This window comes from Lolium rigidum, chromosome 2, assembly GCF_022539505.1.
Source record: "Lolium rigidum isolate FL_2022 chromosome 2, APGP_CSIRO_Lrig_0.1, whole genome shotgun sequence".
Taxonomy (NCBI): domain Eukaryota; kingdom Viridiplantae; phylum Streptophyta; class Magnoliopsida; order Poales; family Poaceae; genus Lolium; species Lolium rigidum.
Window position 1 is genome coordinate 144,560,864 of NC_061509.1, and position 14,762 is coordinate 144,575,625.

Consider the following 14,762-nt stretch of genomic DNA (forward strand, 5'->3'; position numbering starts at 1 on the left):
TTTGCAAAAATGGCCATAACACATAAGAGGTGATGTGTCATATTTCATTAAACTTGTAAATTGTTCATATTGCTTCACTTGGACATGGGTTAGGGTCAATTTAGTGTTATATTAGGTTGAGAGATGGTTTCACACCATTTGGTCAAGGTTTAAAGTCATAGAACAAGAATTGGGCATTATGGCTATGTGCCACATATGCCTCTATGCATATGTTGCATATGAGTTTTAATTTGACTTGGCTTGACCCAATTGGTGGTGTTGAGTGTTGAAATGGTATATAGGAGTGATCCCACCATTCACAACTTGTATTAGGGTCAAGATTCTTAAATTCACAAATTTGCTATTTTACTCTCATATGCCTCTATGGCATTTTTAGTTCCTTTTTATTTTCTTTGGAAACAACTTGGATTAGGTTTGATAAGTACTAGGTAAGGTGTATGAAGGTTTTCCAAACCTCTAAGCAAAGTAGAAAAGATTAGGGTAAGGTTTTATAAATATAGCCATAGGCACATATGCCTTTTTCTTATTCAAATTTCTTTTATTTTATTTTAACTAGGATGGTGAAAAGAGGGGTGAGGTTTAGGGTTTAAGATTATTTCAAAAATACTATAACAAGCAATCATGGCAATAGCACAAGAATTAAGCAAGATCACTATGTATCATACTCTATTTAATAAAAGTTTTTGTTGGTTCCAAAATTTGGAACTAGAGAAATTCATCTATTTTTGTTTTGAACTTTTGGGATGTTACATCTAGTGATGTTATTAAAGTAGTTTATTCCTCCTGCACGGTGTAATGGTGACAGTGTGTGCATCGTGTTAGTACTTGGCGTAGGCTATGATTGTGATCTCTTGTAGATTATGAAGTTAACTATTGCTATGATGGTATTGATGTGATCTATGCATCCTTTCGTAGCGTGAAGGTGACAGTGTGCATGCTATGTTAGTACTTGGTTTGGTTGTGTTGATCTGTCATGCACTCTAAGGTTATTTAAATATGAACATTGAATATTGTGGAGCTTGTTAACTCCGGCATTGAGGGTTCGTGTAATCCTACACAGTTAGTGTTGTTCATCATCCAACAAGAGGGTGTAGAGTCTAGCATCTATCTATTTATTCTGTTATGTGATCAATGTTGAGAGTGTCCACTAGTGAAAGTATGAACCCTAGGCCTTGTTTCCTAAATACTGCTATCGCTGCTTGTTTACTGTTCTACTGTATTTGTACTATCCGCAATATTACCACCATCAACCACACGCCAGCAAGCACTTTTCTGGTGCCGTTACTACTGCTCATACTTATTCATACCACCTGTATTTTACTATCTCTTCGCCGAACTAGTGCACCTATTAGGTGTGTTGGGGACACAAGAGACTTCTTGCTTTGTGGTTGCAGGGTTGCATGAGAGGGATATCTTTGACCTCTTCCTCCACGAGATCGATAAATCTTGGGTGATCCACTTAAGGGAAACTTGCTGCTGTTCTACAAACCTCTGCTCTTGGAGGCCCAACACTGTCTACAAGAATAGAAGCTCCCGTAGACATCATTCATCCTTGGACTATGGGTACATAGCAGTAGCTAGATGGTTGTCTTCTCCTCTTGTGCTATCATGTTTAGATCTTGTGAGCTGCCTATCATGATCAAGATCATCTATTTGTAATTCTACATGTTGTGTTTGTTGGGATCCGATGAATATGGAATACTATGTCAAGTTGATTATCGCTTTATCATATATGTGTTGTTTATGATCTTGCATGCTCGCCGTTGCTAGTAGAGGCTCTGGCCAAGTTGATACTTGTAACTCCAAGAGGGGGTATTTATGTTCAATAGTGGGTTCATGTCTCCATTGAATCTGGGGGAGTGATAACAACCCCTAAGGTTGTGGATGTGTTGTTGCCACTAGGGATAAAACATCAATGTTTTGTCTAAGGATATTTGTATTGTTTGCATTACGCACAGTACTTAATGCAATTGTCTGTAGGGGTGCGGATGCTAACCCGAAGGTGGAATTTTTAGGCATAGATGCATGCTGGATAGCGGTCTATGTTCTTTGTCGTAATGCCCTAAGTAAATCTCATAGTAGTCATCATGATATGTATGTGCATTGTTATGCCCTCTCTATTTGTCAATTGCCCAACCGTAATTTGTTCACCCAACATGTTATTTATCTTATTGGAGAGACACCACTAGTGAATTGTGGACCCCGGTCCATTCTTTTACATCTGAAATACAACCTACTGCAATCATTGTTCTCTGTTGTTCTTTGCAAGCAAACATCATTCTTCACACCATACGTTTAATCCTTTGTTTACAGCAAGCCGGTGAGATTGACAACCTCACTGTTAAGTTGGGGCAAACTATCTTGATTGTGTTTTGCAGGTTCCACGTTGGCGCCGGAATCCCTAGTGTTGCGCCGCACTAACTTCACCAATAGGAGAGGATCCCATGGAAGGATTGGTTTCTCCTCCACTCCAGCCTGGACCGTGCGGCTCATCTTCTTCGACCTCCCTTCCTCAACAGGATTGTTGCTCAGTGCCTCGCCTTGAACCGGAGGATTACCAGGAGCTCTGTTGTCAGCGGGAGGCAGACCGCCTTCTGGTTGGAAAAGTGGATCCCTGGGGATTGCTTGGCTGACCTCTACCCCGCCCTCTTCACGCACTGCACTGCCCCGCATGCGATGGTTGCGGCTGTCGTCCGCGACAGCCTTCCCCTTCAGGATCGACTGACACGCGCCGCCTCCATTGACCTAGGCACGGTCACCCTGCTCATCGCCTCCGTCTCCCTCCATGGTGGCGAGGATCGATGCTCCATCGACTCCCCGACTGTGCCCCCTTCTCCTCTCGTGTGGTGTACCGTATGCTTTCGCCAGCTCAGCCTCGCGATTGGTCCTCATGCACAACTTGGGCGTCCAAGCTCCCCATCAAGGTGAAGATTTTCGTTTACCTCGCCAACACCGACAGGTTGAGCACCCGTCATTTTCGGAAAAAAATAACGAAGCAAACATGCAAGCATGACACCAGCATAATTCCTCTTGATATGAGCATTAAAATACTTTTATCCCTCTAACTGATAACCCGACTAATCGCATTGACCTCGTTTCAGTGAGATCTTCCAAACTATATCTAGAGTTGACATGTTTCGGGCCTTTTTTCTCGTAATTTTAGGTTATAGTCACTTAGTTACCCGATTGTGTACTCATTATAACAAATTAGATATCGTGCCATCATAATTGAGTTTCTATGTTAGTGGACATCCCTCTGCAGAAATGTGACTTGGATGTTAGTAATTGTTAATGTAGTTCTATGCAGGGGCGGCGCTACAGGTGGGCCCTACTGTGCCGTAGGCCACCTTTTTTCTAACATTTTCTCAGGATTTAGCATGAATTTGGCCCACCAGACATAAATATTCCACTTCTGGCCCAGTCTCTGTAGTACAATATTGAAATGGTCTAGTATTGAGTTCGGCCCATGTTCCGCCACTGGTTCTATGAGTTGATAGCATCTTTTACTTCGTGTTAACAATTTCATACTATGTCAACCCTAGGATCAACTACTTGTGAGATAAATCACTTCTCAATCTATCTATCTATTATATATTAAAAGTACAATACGGAGGTCGGAAATAAAGACACCATGCATATTAATCCACATCATCTTAATTATTATTAAATGTTATATCTCTAATTTACGGTTAGGATTTAGCGAAAAATTACGTAACTTTTTTGTTCACCTGGACTTCTCTCGTGTCAAAGAAAAAGTTAGAAACGTGTGTAGACTCGCTATCCAGCCACGCGCATGCATCTGCTCGGAGATATCCAAGGGAAAACAAATACACGTACGCCAACGACACTACATATAAAAAGTTGCATGGTAAAGAATAGAAACGTGTAAACTGGACACACCAGATGGGGACCTATCACAAGAGAAAATACAACATGTACATTGACGGCAGTACTGCACTTTATTGTTATATATTTGCCTACCGGCGTATATATTTCCTATGCAATTTTTTACCGACATCCATGTTGTATCAACAAAATCCTATTTCAGATTTTTTTAAAAGCCTATTTCAAAAAATAATAACGGCGGCCTAAAATTGGCCTACGTACATCATAATAATTATGAAATAACAATGTGATTATAACATTCTTGAAAGAGAAAAAGGCAAAACATCCAACCGGGACAAAAAAAATTAAAATAATATATTATACCGGCTAGACTTCTATAACTTTGTTGAAAAGACTTATTAGATCTTTGATCGGTTAAATCTACTTATGGCTATCAAATGCGCTTTTAGCACTGTTCACGCACTTGGATGACCTAGCCTTAGCACATTATTGTATTGCGACTGCCGCCATGAGAATATCATGCGAGCAAATATCCGTCATAATTCCTCTCGCTTCCATGATCAGACCGCCACCCTATAGCAAATCAGCGCGGCATCGACTCATCTGTATTCATCCCACCGTCCTTATTAAGCTATTGGCTGGACAAACACTAATCATAGGGAGGAGGCAAAGGAATCGGCACTTTTTTATACGGTAACGTTGAAAAATCCTTTCACCCTAAATCCAAAGTTGATGTCTCCACACATTACAAAGTTATAAAGAGCTTAAGTTCGGCACATCTAGGAAATATAAATTATGACGAGAAAATTAAGGTACATGTGTGCCTGGACCGGTACATTTGAAGAGCTAAAATTTGTGAGTACATGGAATATTAGTTTTTCACTTAATATTAAGGTACATGTTTCAAATAAATACACTATGATGATTTAGTTTCCAAGCTTAGGTATTTGGTGCATGGATGGAATAGAAATATATACTAAGTTCATTGATTTTCCATGCAATTCATGTTTTTCTGACCGGGATGAGAGAAAAAATTACTTTTATTGCATATCAATACAAATCTTTATTCCATGATTCGGAAATTTAGCCCATTGAAGTAACGATAGGAAGACCTTCGCGTTGAGTAATGTATCTCAGTTAGTTATATGCGTGTGATCATACTTTAATTTTTTGTTTGCATTGGCTTCCTCTTCTTGTATTTTGGTTATATCTTTTATGCATATTTCATTTCTGAAATTTTGTTGAATATTTAATTAAAAAGTCCTCGATTTCTTTTGTCATGAGTACAAAATAATTTGATTGAATATTGAATATAGCTATAGATACTTTTTTTATAAAGGGAATATATTAATATCGCGAAGATACCAATTACACCTAGCCTCTGCAACAACGTAGTGCCCTAATGACAATACGGATGCACACAGCCAAAAAAGAAAGAAGAAATTACATAAAGAAAAATCCCGCTACAATGACAAGTTCCTTGTAATAGCGGACCAAACACCACCAAAACAACACTAGAAATCCATCAACTCCAAAAGCGATGCCTCCAACAAGGGAACAATGCACAAGCGCCATTATCGCCCTGATCAAAGACCATAGGTTTTCACCCCGGAGAAAGTCTCACAAAACAATGCCTTCAACAAGGCCATTGCCAGGCACAACCATTTAAGGCCCGACCTTGGGCTTTCACCCTGCAGGTTTAGACACTAGATTCCTCCTGTGTTGTCTCCCCCACTTGCCAATTCCGCTGCTCCAAGTCACAAATCACCAAGCCAGAATCCCCCTACACCCCCTGGATTGAAACTTCCATTGCCAGCCTTCAGTTCCTGGCTAAACATGTCATTCTCCGCATCTGACTTCACCATGGAACTAAGGCATGTCCCATGATTGCAACAGACCGCAGAGCTTCACAATGCCCCCTCTGAAACCAAACGGTCAGAAAAACATGGTTGCACGTGACCGAAACACCATCCGCACCGGCAAACTTCAGGCATGTCGTCCATTTGAAATTCGTCGGAGGAGTCTTCCGGAACTTGGTAGTCTGCCCAAGATCAATGACGGTCGGCGAGAGGCAGTTCTTCATCACGGAGAGAGAGGACTATAGATACATATACACTCGGATTTCTATTATATTCCAAAATACACCCCCACAAAGTGTGACGTCGAACATATCTACTGTTAATTCAAAGATTTCTTATTTCTTCAATAAAAAGTATTCATTAGGTTTATCACACAAAAAATATTTTACAAAATTTCATAATTATTTTCATATGCATATTTTCAATTGTTCAAAATCTAAAGTCCATCTACTTTTGAATAGGCGAAGTACTTTAATTAATAATTGTGGCATTGAAAATATCAAAGTAACGATGGGAAGATCATGAGGTCACTTCCCCTCTACTGTGACATTCAGAGTATCAAAACAATAATAAATAAAAAATCAATATAATGAGCATTCGACATCGTCAGATTTTTTGTTCAAATGATTGGTAATTTTATTGTTTACTTCTTAGTAATATAATCATATACATAACTATTATCTGTGACATATCTCCATGTCGTATATGGTGTGTATTTTGTAATATAGAAGGTAATAGAAAGGAATTTTTTTATTTAGAAATAGATAATGATATTGTCATACTAAAGATGATGGCCTCGCATTTGTGAGGGCCACCTTGCTAGTTTTGGATTAACAGTTAGTTCGATGGCATATTCCTGCATCCATGCACACGATCTCTCTGTAGTGGGCATTTCTATTGGATTAGCCGGAGATATTTTATGGGGAATCCAAAACACGGGAAAATGTGTCTAAGGAGCTTTTGCTCGGTACTTATTCTAAAAATTTAACGTTTTTCAGTAGGTAAGCTATGACAACTGAGAATCTAATTTTATCTTGCATCATCTAGAATCACCGCAGATACTGCTCATGAATCTTTAGTTCAGTACACATTACTACTATGCTCGCCTCTCGACGTATCTACCTTCCTCGTCAAAGGGAAAAAAGAAAAGAAAAAACTAAACGGGCGGTAGCCGGCCGACGTCCATCTCCATGGACGCGTCGGCGGTATCCGAGCGGCAGAGCGGGCACGTCGAGTGCGCGTCCAGCCACGGGTCGATGCACTCGGCGTGGTACAGGTGCAGGCACGCCGGCAGCAGCCGCACCGTCTCCCCGAGCTGGAACGCGGCGAGGCACACCGAGCACGTCGCCGCCTCCTCGCCGTCGTCCGTCACGTTGTGCTTCACCGACGGGCTGTACGCGAATGCCGGTAGAAGCGCCGTCTGGCTGGAGGCGCTGGCCCTGAGGAGCTGCTGATCGCCGTCTTCGCGAGAGCGGGGTGGCGACCACGGCCGAGGGGGCGTAGCCGCCGCGGCGCGACGACTGTCACGGCGCCCCATCCAGATGCTCCACACTACGCTGAATAGGAACAAGCAGGCCAGGAAGCCGATGACCAAGCCGGCGATGACGCCGCCTTCAGTCGAGGAATTGTGCATTGGATTTCTTTGGGACGGCGGCGGTGGACTGGAAATGGTGCGGATCCCCGGGGGCTGGGCCGGAGCTGGGGATGCCATTTGTGAAAATGCAGCTCGAGAGTGCTATGTATCGTTGTTTGCAGCACTATGGTTTTATGATTACAAGTTTCGAGTGGAATATACGGACGAATCAACCGAGCTACTACGTTGAAGCACTTCTTGTGGTACTTATTGTACTTATTAGGGGTTAATTGCCAATGCCTTGCCAAATGCGCGTTGTAGGAAAGTGAAATCACGTACTTAACTGGCGTCTCCTTTGTTTGTGCGTGGCCGGCAACGGGACGGTTACGTTGTCAAGGTTGTTCGTGTGGATGTGATGTGGCGTCTAATCTAATTAAACATCATGTAGAAAGAAGCCTGCACTTGTTGTACTTACTGGTAGTGAAATTGGCGCATGTGATAGCTCTCTTCCTGTTGGATCATGTTGACCGATGGAGGAGATGCAGTATCGACCTAGCATCTCTCGAATGGGACGATCGCGATTGCTTTCAGATGGAGCGATGTGGACGACGTAAACAATTAGCAGATGAAAGATGTAGACCTGATACCAGGGTAAAGTACATTGCACTCTTTAGCTATTTTGGCGTCGACATGTGTAGGAATATGTTATTTTCTAGAGTGCAGTCTTTTGGCATCATCGACCATTTATATTACCACGTGTGCAGATTTTATTGGTGATCTTTTGAAAAAACATATAGATTTTAGAACTTTATTTTCTGCCACCAAGAACACCGGTGCCCGAGATCCGAAGTGCTTATTTCGAGATTTCCGTATCAACTTTGTGCTTACTAGCATTGATGGATCTTGAGCTAGTAAGATGACATGGGTGGTTTCGGTACCAAATCCTGCGCCAAAGATATCCTAACAAAAGGTATGTGCGACATATACGTGATAAAAGTAACAATATGCACCTCATGTTAGATGTCGGATAGGGTGTAGATGTCGGATAGATTTGACAAACGAGGATGGGACAATAGCAGACGGTGCAAGCTTTGCGCACCTCCTCTTCAAATTAATAAAGGTTCACATTAAAAGTGTGGTCAAATATCAAGGATTGGCTTGGCCTTCACATTATCAACCATTTGGAGTGGCAAAATGCTCCTACGGTGAATACTTGGTGGGCGGAGGTGATACATAGAGGAAGTCCATCTAGGAAAGCTATTGCCTCTTTGGCCATGCTCATTTCGTAGGAGATTTGGAAGGAGAGAAAAGCGAGGGTGTTCCGAAACAAATACTCCACTTCGTGGATAGTGTTGGCAAAAATTAAGACCGAGGCAAAGGTTATGGTCTTTAGCTAGGGCTAAATCTTTGACTGTTGTTATTCCGTTAGAGTAGACTTTGTTTTCGGCCTTGGCAGTTACCTAGTATTTTTTCGTTTGTAATAGTTCTAGGGCGACGTTCCTCGCAATATTGTTTCTCGCATGTGCTGGGTCAAGTTTGGGCCGATTGTTTCGCCACGTCTTTTCGCGTAAGAGCATCACATGGTTCTCAAAGCGGCCCAAAAGTTGGCTTCCCAGGCACACTTGATTCAGGTGTTCTCGGCTGGGCAGGCGCTGCCGAGCGCAACATGGGGAATGACTTGCACGCGTGGGAAAAATGAGGGGAGAAGCTGGCACGAGTATATCAAGAAGCCGGCACGAGTTTTCAAAACGTTCTCGCTTAGTTTGGTGGGCAGACCACAATGAAATGCAACTCTATTTCTCAGTTTTATTCCCGGGTCGTCTCATCCTCTTTGGGAGAGAAAATCACACACATTAGAGGATTTTGTTACACAAAACCACAACCCTGCACGGAACACTAACTTATGGGGTAATTACTTGCATAAAACACATCACTACTCCTAGCCTCTTTGACCAGTTGTTAAGGACTTGCAGGAAGAAAATTGCAGCCACTGGGGAGGAGATCAAGGAGGAAGACCCGACAGCCGCTCATCCTTCCCGGTGCTCAGCACCTGAACTCGCCCCGGCCACCACTTCCCGCTGCCTCCCTCTTGTGCTGAGGAGCGTCACCGGCAGACGGCGTCTTCGACAGCCTCTTGAATGCGTGCGCTACTCGACCTCGAGCGAGCTGCTCGGCTGCCACCGCAGTCGGACGTGGCGAGGATGTGCTACCGCGCTGTCGGCCCCCGCTGCCTCTTTGTGAGTACGTTCCAGTTTACAACTGTCCAGTTTCTAGTCGAGCAACCTGATTGCTTCGATGATGTCTGTATGATGATGCATGTTATAATGCACCGGGTGTTACTGTATTGGTCTTCGATTGTCGGATAGCACAGTATGCCGAATATATGACACGCATTTTACAATGGAAGATTTTGTAAGACAAAATTGGCATTTATCCATCATGGCAGCCAAAGCATTGAACTTTGTCGACATCTACTCTTTTCAGTTTCAGAACACTCGGCAATACCACTCTGATGAATTCAACTAATGGCATCTCCAGCGGCCCGACGCAAAATGATATAACTTTTATACTCCCATATAACTTATATTTTATTATACTACAATGTTAATAACTTCCTCATTACACGGTTAGCATAGTTAATCATATATGAAATATAACTAATATTAATTTATCATTTTTTAAATTATTTCAGTTACTTGTGCTAAACAAATGTATTTTACAAAACAATGTTATTTCTACTCTACATTGACAAAATTGTATGCACCTTACTTTTTCCATCTATGATTAATGTTTAAATAAATTTAATAGTTTCACTAGTGGAGAAGAGGCCTTTGGTCCCAAGCAAATGTCCCAGTTCTGAACCAAACCGGGACCAATGGAGGGCATTGGTCCCGGTTCGTTTGGCCCAGGGCGACCCCACTCGCTGGAGCCTGTCCGTTAGTGGCCTTTGGTCCCGGTTTGTACTAAAAACAGGGACCAAAGGGTCGGCGGCAGGGCGCGGCAGCCCGTGTCAGGCGTGGGAAACCTTTAGTCCCGGTTTGTAATACAAACCGGGTCCAAAGGCCCATCCTTTGGACCCGGTTTGTATTACAAACCGGGACTAACTCCCCAATCTGGCTATATAACCTTGCCCCTGCCCAAGTGTGAGCCACACTTAGCCATGTTTTCACTTTCTTCATAAGAGGGGTGTATTGCTTTGCTCTCTTCTTCACATGCACAAGAGGTGTTCGATGAAATGCTTAAGAGGATTTGCCACTTGAGTTTACACAAATCAAGCCACACTTAATTTTCTTTCTTCTTCTCCATCGAGGTTAACAACTTTATCCTTTGCATCTGTAATTGATAAAGTGCATGTGTATATATACATTGTGATGTTCTGTAATGGTTTTGATCAGCTTAATTATATCATGCAGATGAATCAGCAGTGGATGTACATTGACCGACGCTTTGACGAGTTCACTTCGGGCCTGAGTAATTTTATGGTCGTGGCGGAGGCAAACAAAGATGGTGGCTTCATGTATTGTCCATGTGTTGACTGCAAGAATACCGTAAATTACGCTCACTCGAGTACCATTCACGGCCACCTTCTACGGGACGGTTTCATGCCCAGTTACTATTGTTGGACCAAGCATGGAGAAAGAGGTGTTATGATGGAAGACAATGAAGAAGAGGAAGAGGATGATGACGGTTATCCCAATTTCCCTGAATATGATGATACTGCAGAAGGCAATAAAGACAATGAAGTAGAAGATCAAGAGGCACCAGATGAGCCTGCTGATGATGATCTTGGTCGGGCCATTGCTGATGCAAGGAGAGAATGTGAAACTGAAAAGGAAAGGTTGGCCTTCGACAAGATGATAGAAAATCACAACAAATTGTTATACCCTAGTTGCGAAGATGGCCATAAAAAGCTAGGCAGCACACTGGAATTATTGCAATGGAAGGCAGAGAACGGTGTCACTGACTCAGGATTTGAAAAGTTGCTGACAATAATTAAGAGGAAGCTTCCAAGGGGTAACGAATTGCCCGCCAGTACGTACGAAGCGAAGAAGATTGTCTACCCTCTAGGATTAGATGTGCAAAAGATACATGCATGCATTAATGACTGCATCCTCTATCGCGGTGAGTACGAGAATTTGGATGCATGTCCGGCGTGCACTGCATTGCGGTATAAGATCAGACGAGATGACCCTGGTGATGTTGAGGGCGAGCGCCCCAGGAAGAGGGTTCCTACCAAGGTTATGTGGTATGCACCTATAATACCACGGCTGAAACGCTTGTTCAGAAATAAAGAGCATGCTAAGTTGTTGCGATGGCACAAAGAAGACCTTAAGAAAGACGTGATGTTGAGGCACCCTGCTGATGGATCCCAATGGAGAAAAATCGATAGAGAGTTCCCAAACTTTGCACAGGATGCAAGGAACTTAAGGTTTGGTCTAAGTACAGATGGCATGAATCCTTTTGGAGAGCATAGCTGCAGCCATAGCACCTGGCCTGTGACTCTTTGTACATATAACCTTCCTCCTTGGTTGTGCATGAAGCGGAAGTTCATTATGATGGTAGTGCTCATACAAGGCCCGAAGCAACCCGGGAACGACATTGATGTGTACCTGAAGCCATTAGTCGAAGAACTTCTACAGCTGTGGTCCATAGCAGGTGTACCTGTGTGGGACGAGCACAAGCAGGAGGAATTTGACCTACGAGCGCTGCTTTTTGTAACCATCAATGACTGGCCTGCTCTTGGTAACATTTCAGGACAGTCAAACAAGGGATACAATGCATGCACGCACTGTTTACATGAGCTCGAAGGTGATTATTTGGAAAAATATAAGAAGGTCGTGTACCTGGGGCATCGTCGATTTCTTAGGCATACCCATCCCGTAAGAAAGAAAGGCAAGCATTACAACGGTGAGGCTGATCACCGGAGGAAGCCTCCCCATCGTGATGGTGTTGATATATTTGGTATGGTCAAGGATCTAGATGTAATATTTGGAAAGGGTCCTGGAGGACGGTCTGTTCCGAATGACGCTGCCGGACACGCGCCCATGTGGAAGAAGAAATCTATATTTTGGGATCTACCCTATTGGGAAGTCTTAGAGGTCCGCTCTTCAATCGATGTGATGCACGTGATGAAGAATCTTTGTGTGAACCTGCTAGGCTTTCTGGGCGTGTACGGGAAGACAAAAGATACACCAGAAGCACAGGAGGACCAGCAACGTAGGAAAGACCCCAAAAAACTGCATGAGAGAGATAAAGGACGTCATTACTCCAACTACGCCCTTACAAAAGCAGAGAAGGAAATATCTCTAACCCTCCGGGAGGCGGAGGCGCTTTGCGCGTCGAACTACCCCTGCCCGTCGGGCTACCGCGTCCCGACCGGCTGGTTACTGAGCGTCGGAGGCGTACCGGTCCCTCCTGTCCCTCTAGGTGTGGCGCGCGAGATGGCCATCACAAACCACTACTACTTCGAGCTCACGCCAGAGCAGCGGAGGAATCCCCAGTGGCATCCCGACTACAGCCCGACTTGGGAAAGCTTTTTCATCAATCGGCGTGAGAGGGCGGTTGCCAGGCACGAGGAGGGCGGCCCGCCTCCTTCGAACTTCAACGAGGCCGGCCGTCGGCTGTGGTGGCGCGGCCGGACTCTCCAGGGCGTCATGGCCTACCGTGGCCCCCGCCTGCGCTACCCTCAGTCCCAGCCCATGTGTGCTCTCCCGCCGAGGTTCGACTACCGCGACCCCGATGCCAGCGACTATGATGACGACGACTACGATGACTACAGTGGCGAGTACTATAGGGCTACGCACGAGTATGACTGAATGACTCGAACAGTCGAATCTGGCCATTTATCTTAATTTTCAGTTGAGCTCTGTACTTTAATTCCAGTTCAATCGTAATAAATTTTTTATTCCGCCCATTGTTTCCCGCCCTTTTGCTTCCGTGCGCCGTCGTGGCGGGAAACTTTTCTCATCATCAGCGTCTGCCACAACGACTTTATTGAGAATACAATTAAAATAGATAAACAACTAGTCTAGTCGATCTACTCATCGTCGGAGGTTGTCTCGGTCCAAATGTCGTCCCACCGAGGGTCGTTGTCGGCCCAAGTTGTATTCGGGTTGTCGAGCTCGAACTCGGCGACGGCCCGACGGTGGCGCCTGTTGGACCTGCGATGTGCCCGGAGGTCAGCGAAGAACGCGTCGGTGTTGTCGACGTCGTTGGGGAACTGCGCCCTCCACTGGCGCATCAACTCCTCATCGTGCTCGGCGATGGCGATCCGGCGCTGCACCTGGCGGTGGCGGCGACGGTCCTCGTCGTCGACGAGGCACGGCGTCGGCGCGAGGAACTCCGCCTCTTCTAGTGATTCGACGTCTGGGAAGTTCATGTCGCGCCGTGGCCGCCGAAATCGCCATGCGGCCGCGTCGTAAGCGCGCGCCGCCAGCTCCGGGGTGTTGTACGTGCCGAGGGTGAGCCGGAAGCCACCGACGCGCATCTCGGCGTAGAACCTACCGTTCGGACGCGCTCGGACGCCACGGAAGCCGGACGAGCCGCGACGGCGTGGCGGCATCCCGGCGACGAATGAATGGAGGCGACGGCGACGTGTGGTTGCGCGCGCACGCGGCGCTTTACAGCACATGAAGCGACGCGGCAAGTTTGGCGACAGGTGGCGCGGGGAAGCGGCGGGGCGTGGCACGTGGAAGCGGCATCTACACGTCGCACGCTGGCGGCGGCGGGGCGAGGCACGTGGAAGCGGCGGCGACAGGTGGCGCGGGGAAGCGGCGGGGCGTGGCACGTGGAAGCGGCATCTACACTTCGCACGCCGGCGGCGGCGGGGCGAGGCACGTGGAAGCGGCGGCGACACGTGTCACGGGGAAGGGACACGTGTGGCACGGCGGCGGCGGTGGCCAGTACATGGCGGTGGTGGTGGTGGCCAGTACACGGCGGTGGCGGCGGTGGCCAGTACATGGCGGTGGCGGCGGTGGCGGCGGTGGCCAGTACACGGCGGTGGCGGTGGCAGCGGTGGCCAGTACATGGCGGTGGTGGTGGTGGCCAGTACACGGCGGAGGCGGCGGTGGCCTGTACATGGCGGTGGCGGTGGCAGCGGTGGCCAGTACACGGCGGTGGCGGTGGCGGCGGTGGCCAGTACACGGCGGTGGCGGTGGCGGCGGTGGCCAGTAGATGGCGGTGGCGGTGGCCAGTACACGGCGGTGGCGGTGGTTGCCAGTACATGGCAGCGACGGTGGACACGTGTGGCACGGCGGTGGCCAGTACGTGGTTTTTTTTTATTTGAAATAAGGCGGGAACGAAATATTTTTAAAAAATTGGCCTTTGGTCCCGATTTGTATTACAAACCGGGACTAAAGGCCTATTTTGCGCTCACAGCGAAAATCGCAGCAAAATAGGCCTTTAGTCCCGGTTTGTGTTACAAACCGGGACCAAAGGGGGGCCTTTGGTCCCGGTTGGTAATACGAACCGGGACCAAAGGGGGG

The 14,762-nt window shown here is 46.1% G+C and overlaps 1 protein-coding gene across 1 annotated transcript; it reads right to left on the reverse strand.

Moving 5' to 3' along the window:
* Window positions 1-6,861: 6,861 nt before the first annotated feature.
* Window positions 6,862-7,416, reverse strand: LOC124690189 (RING-H2 finger protein ATL1-like). The gene has a single exon (XM_047223608.1). The coding sequence runs from the start codon at window positions 7,414-7,416 to the stop codon at window positions 6,862-6,864; it is 555 nt and encodes a 184-aa protein (XP_047079564.1).
* Window positions 7,417-14,762: the final 7,346 nt, after the last annotated feature.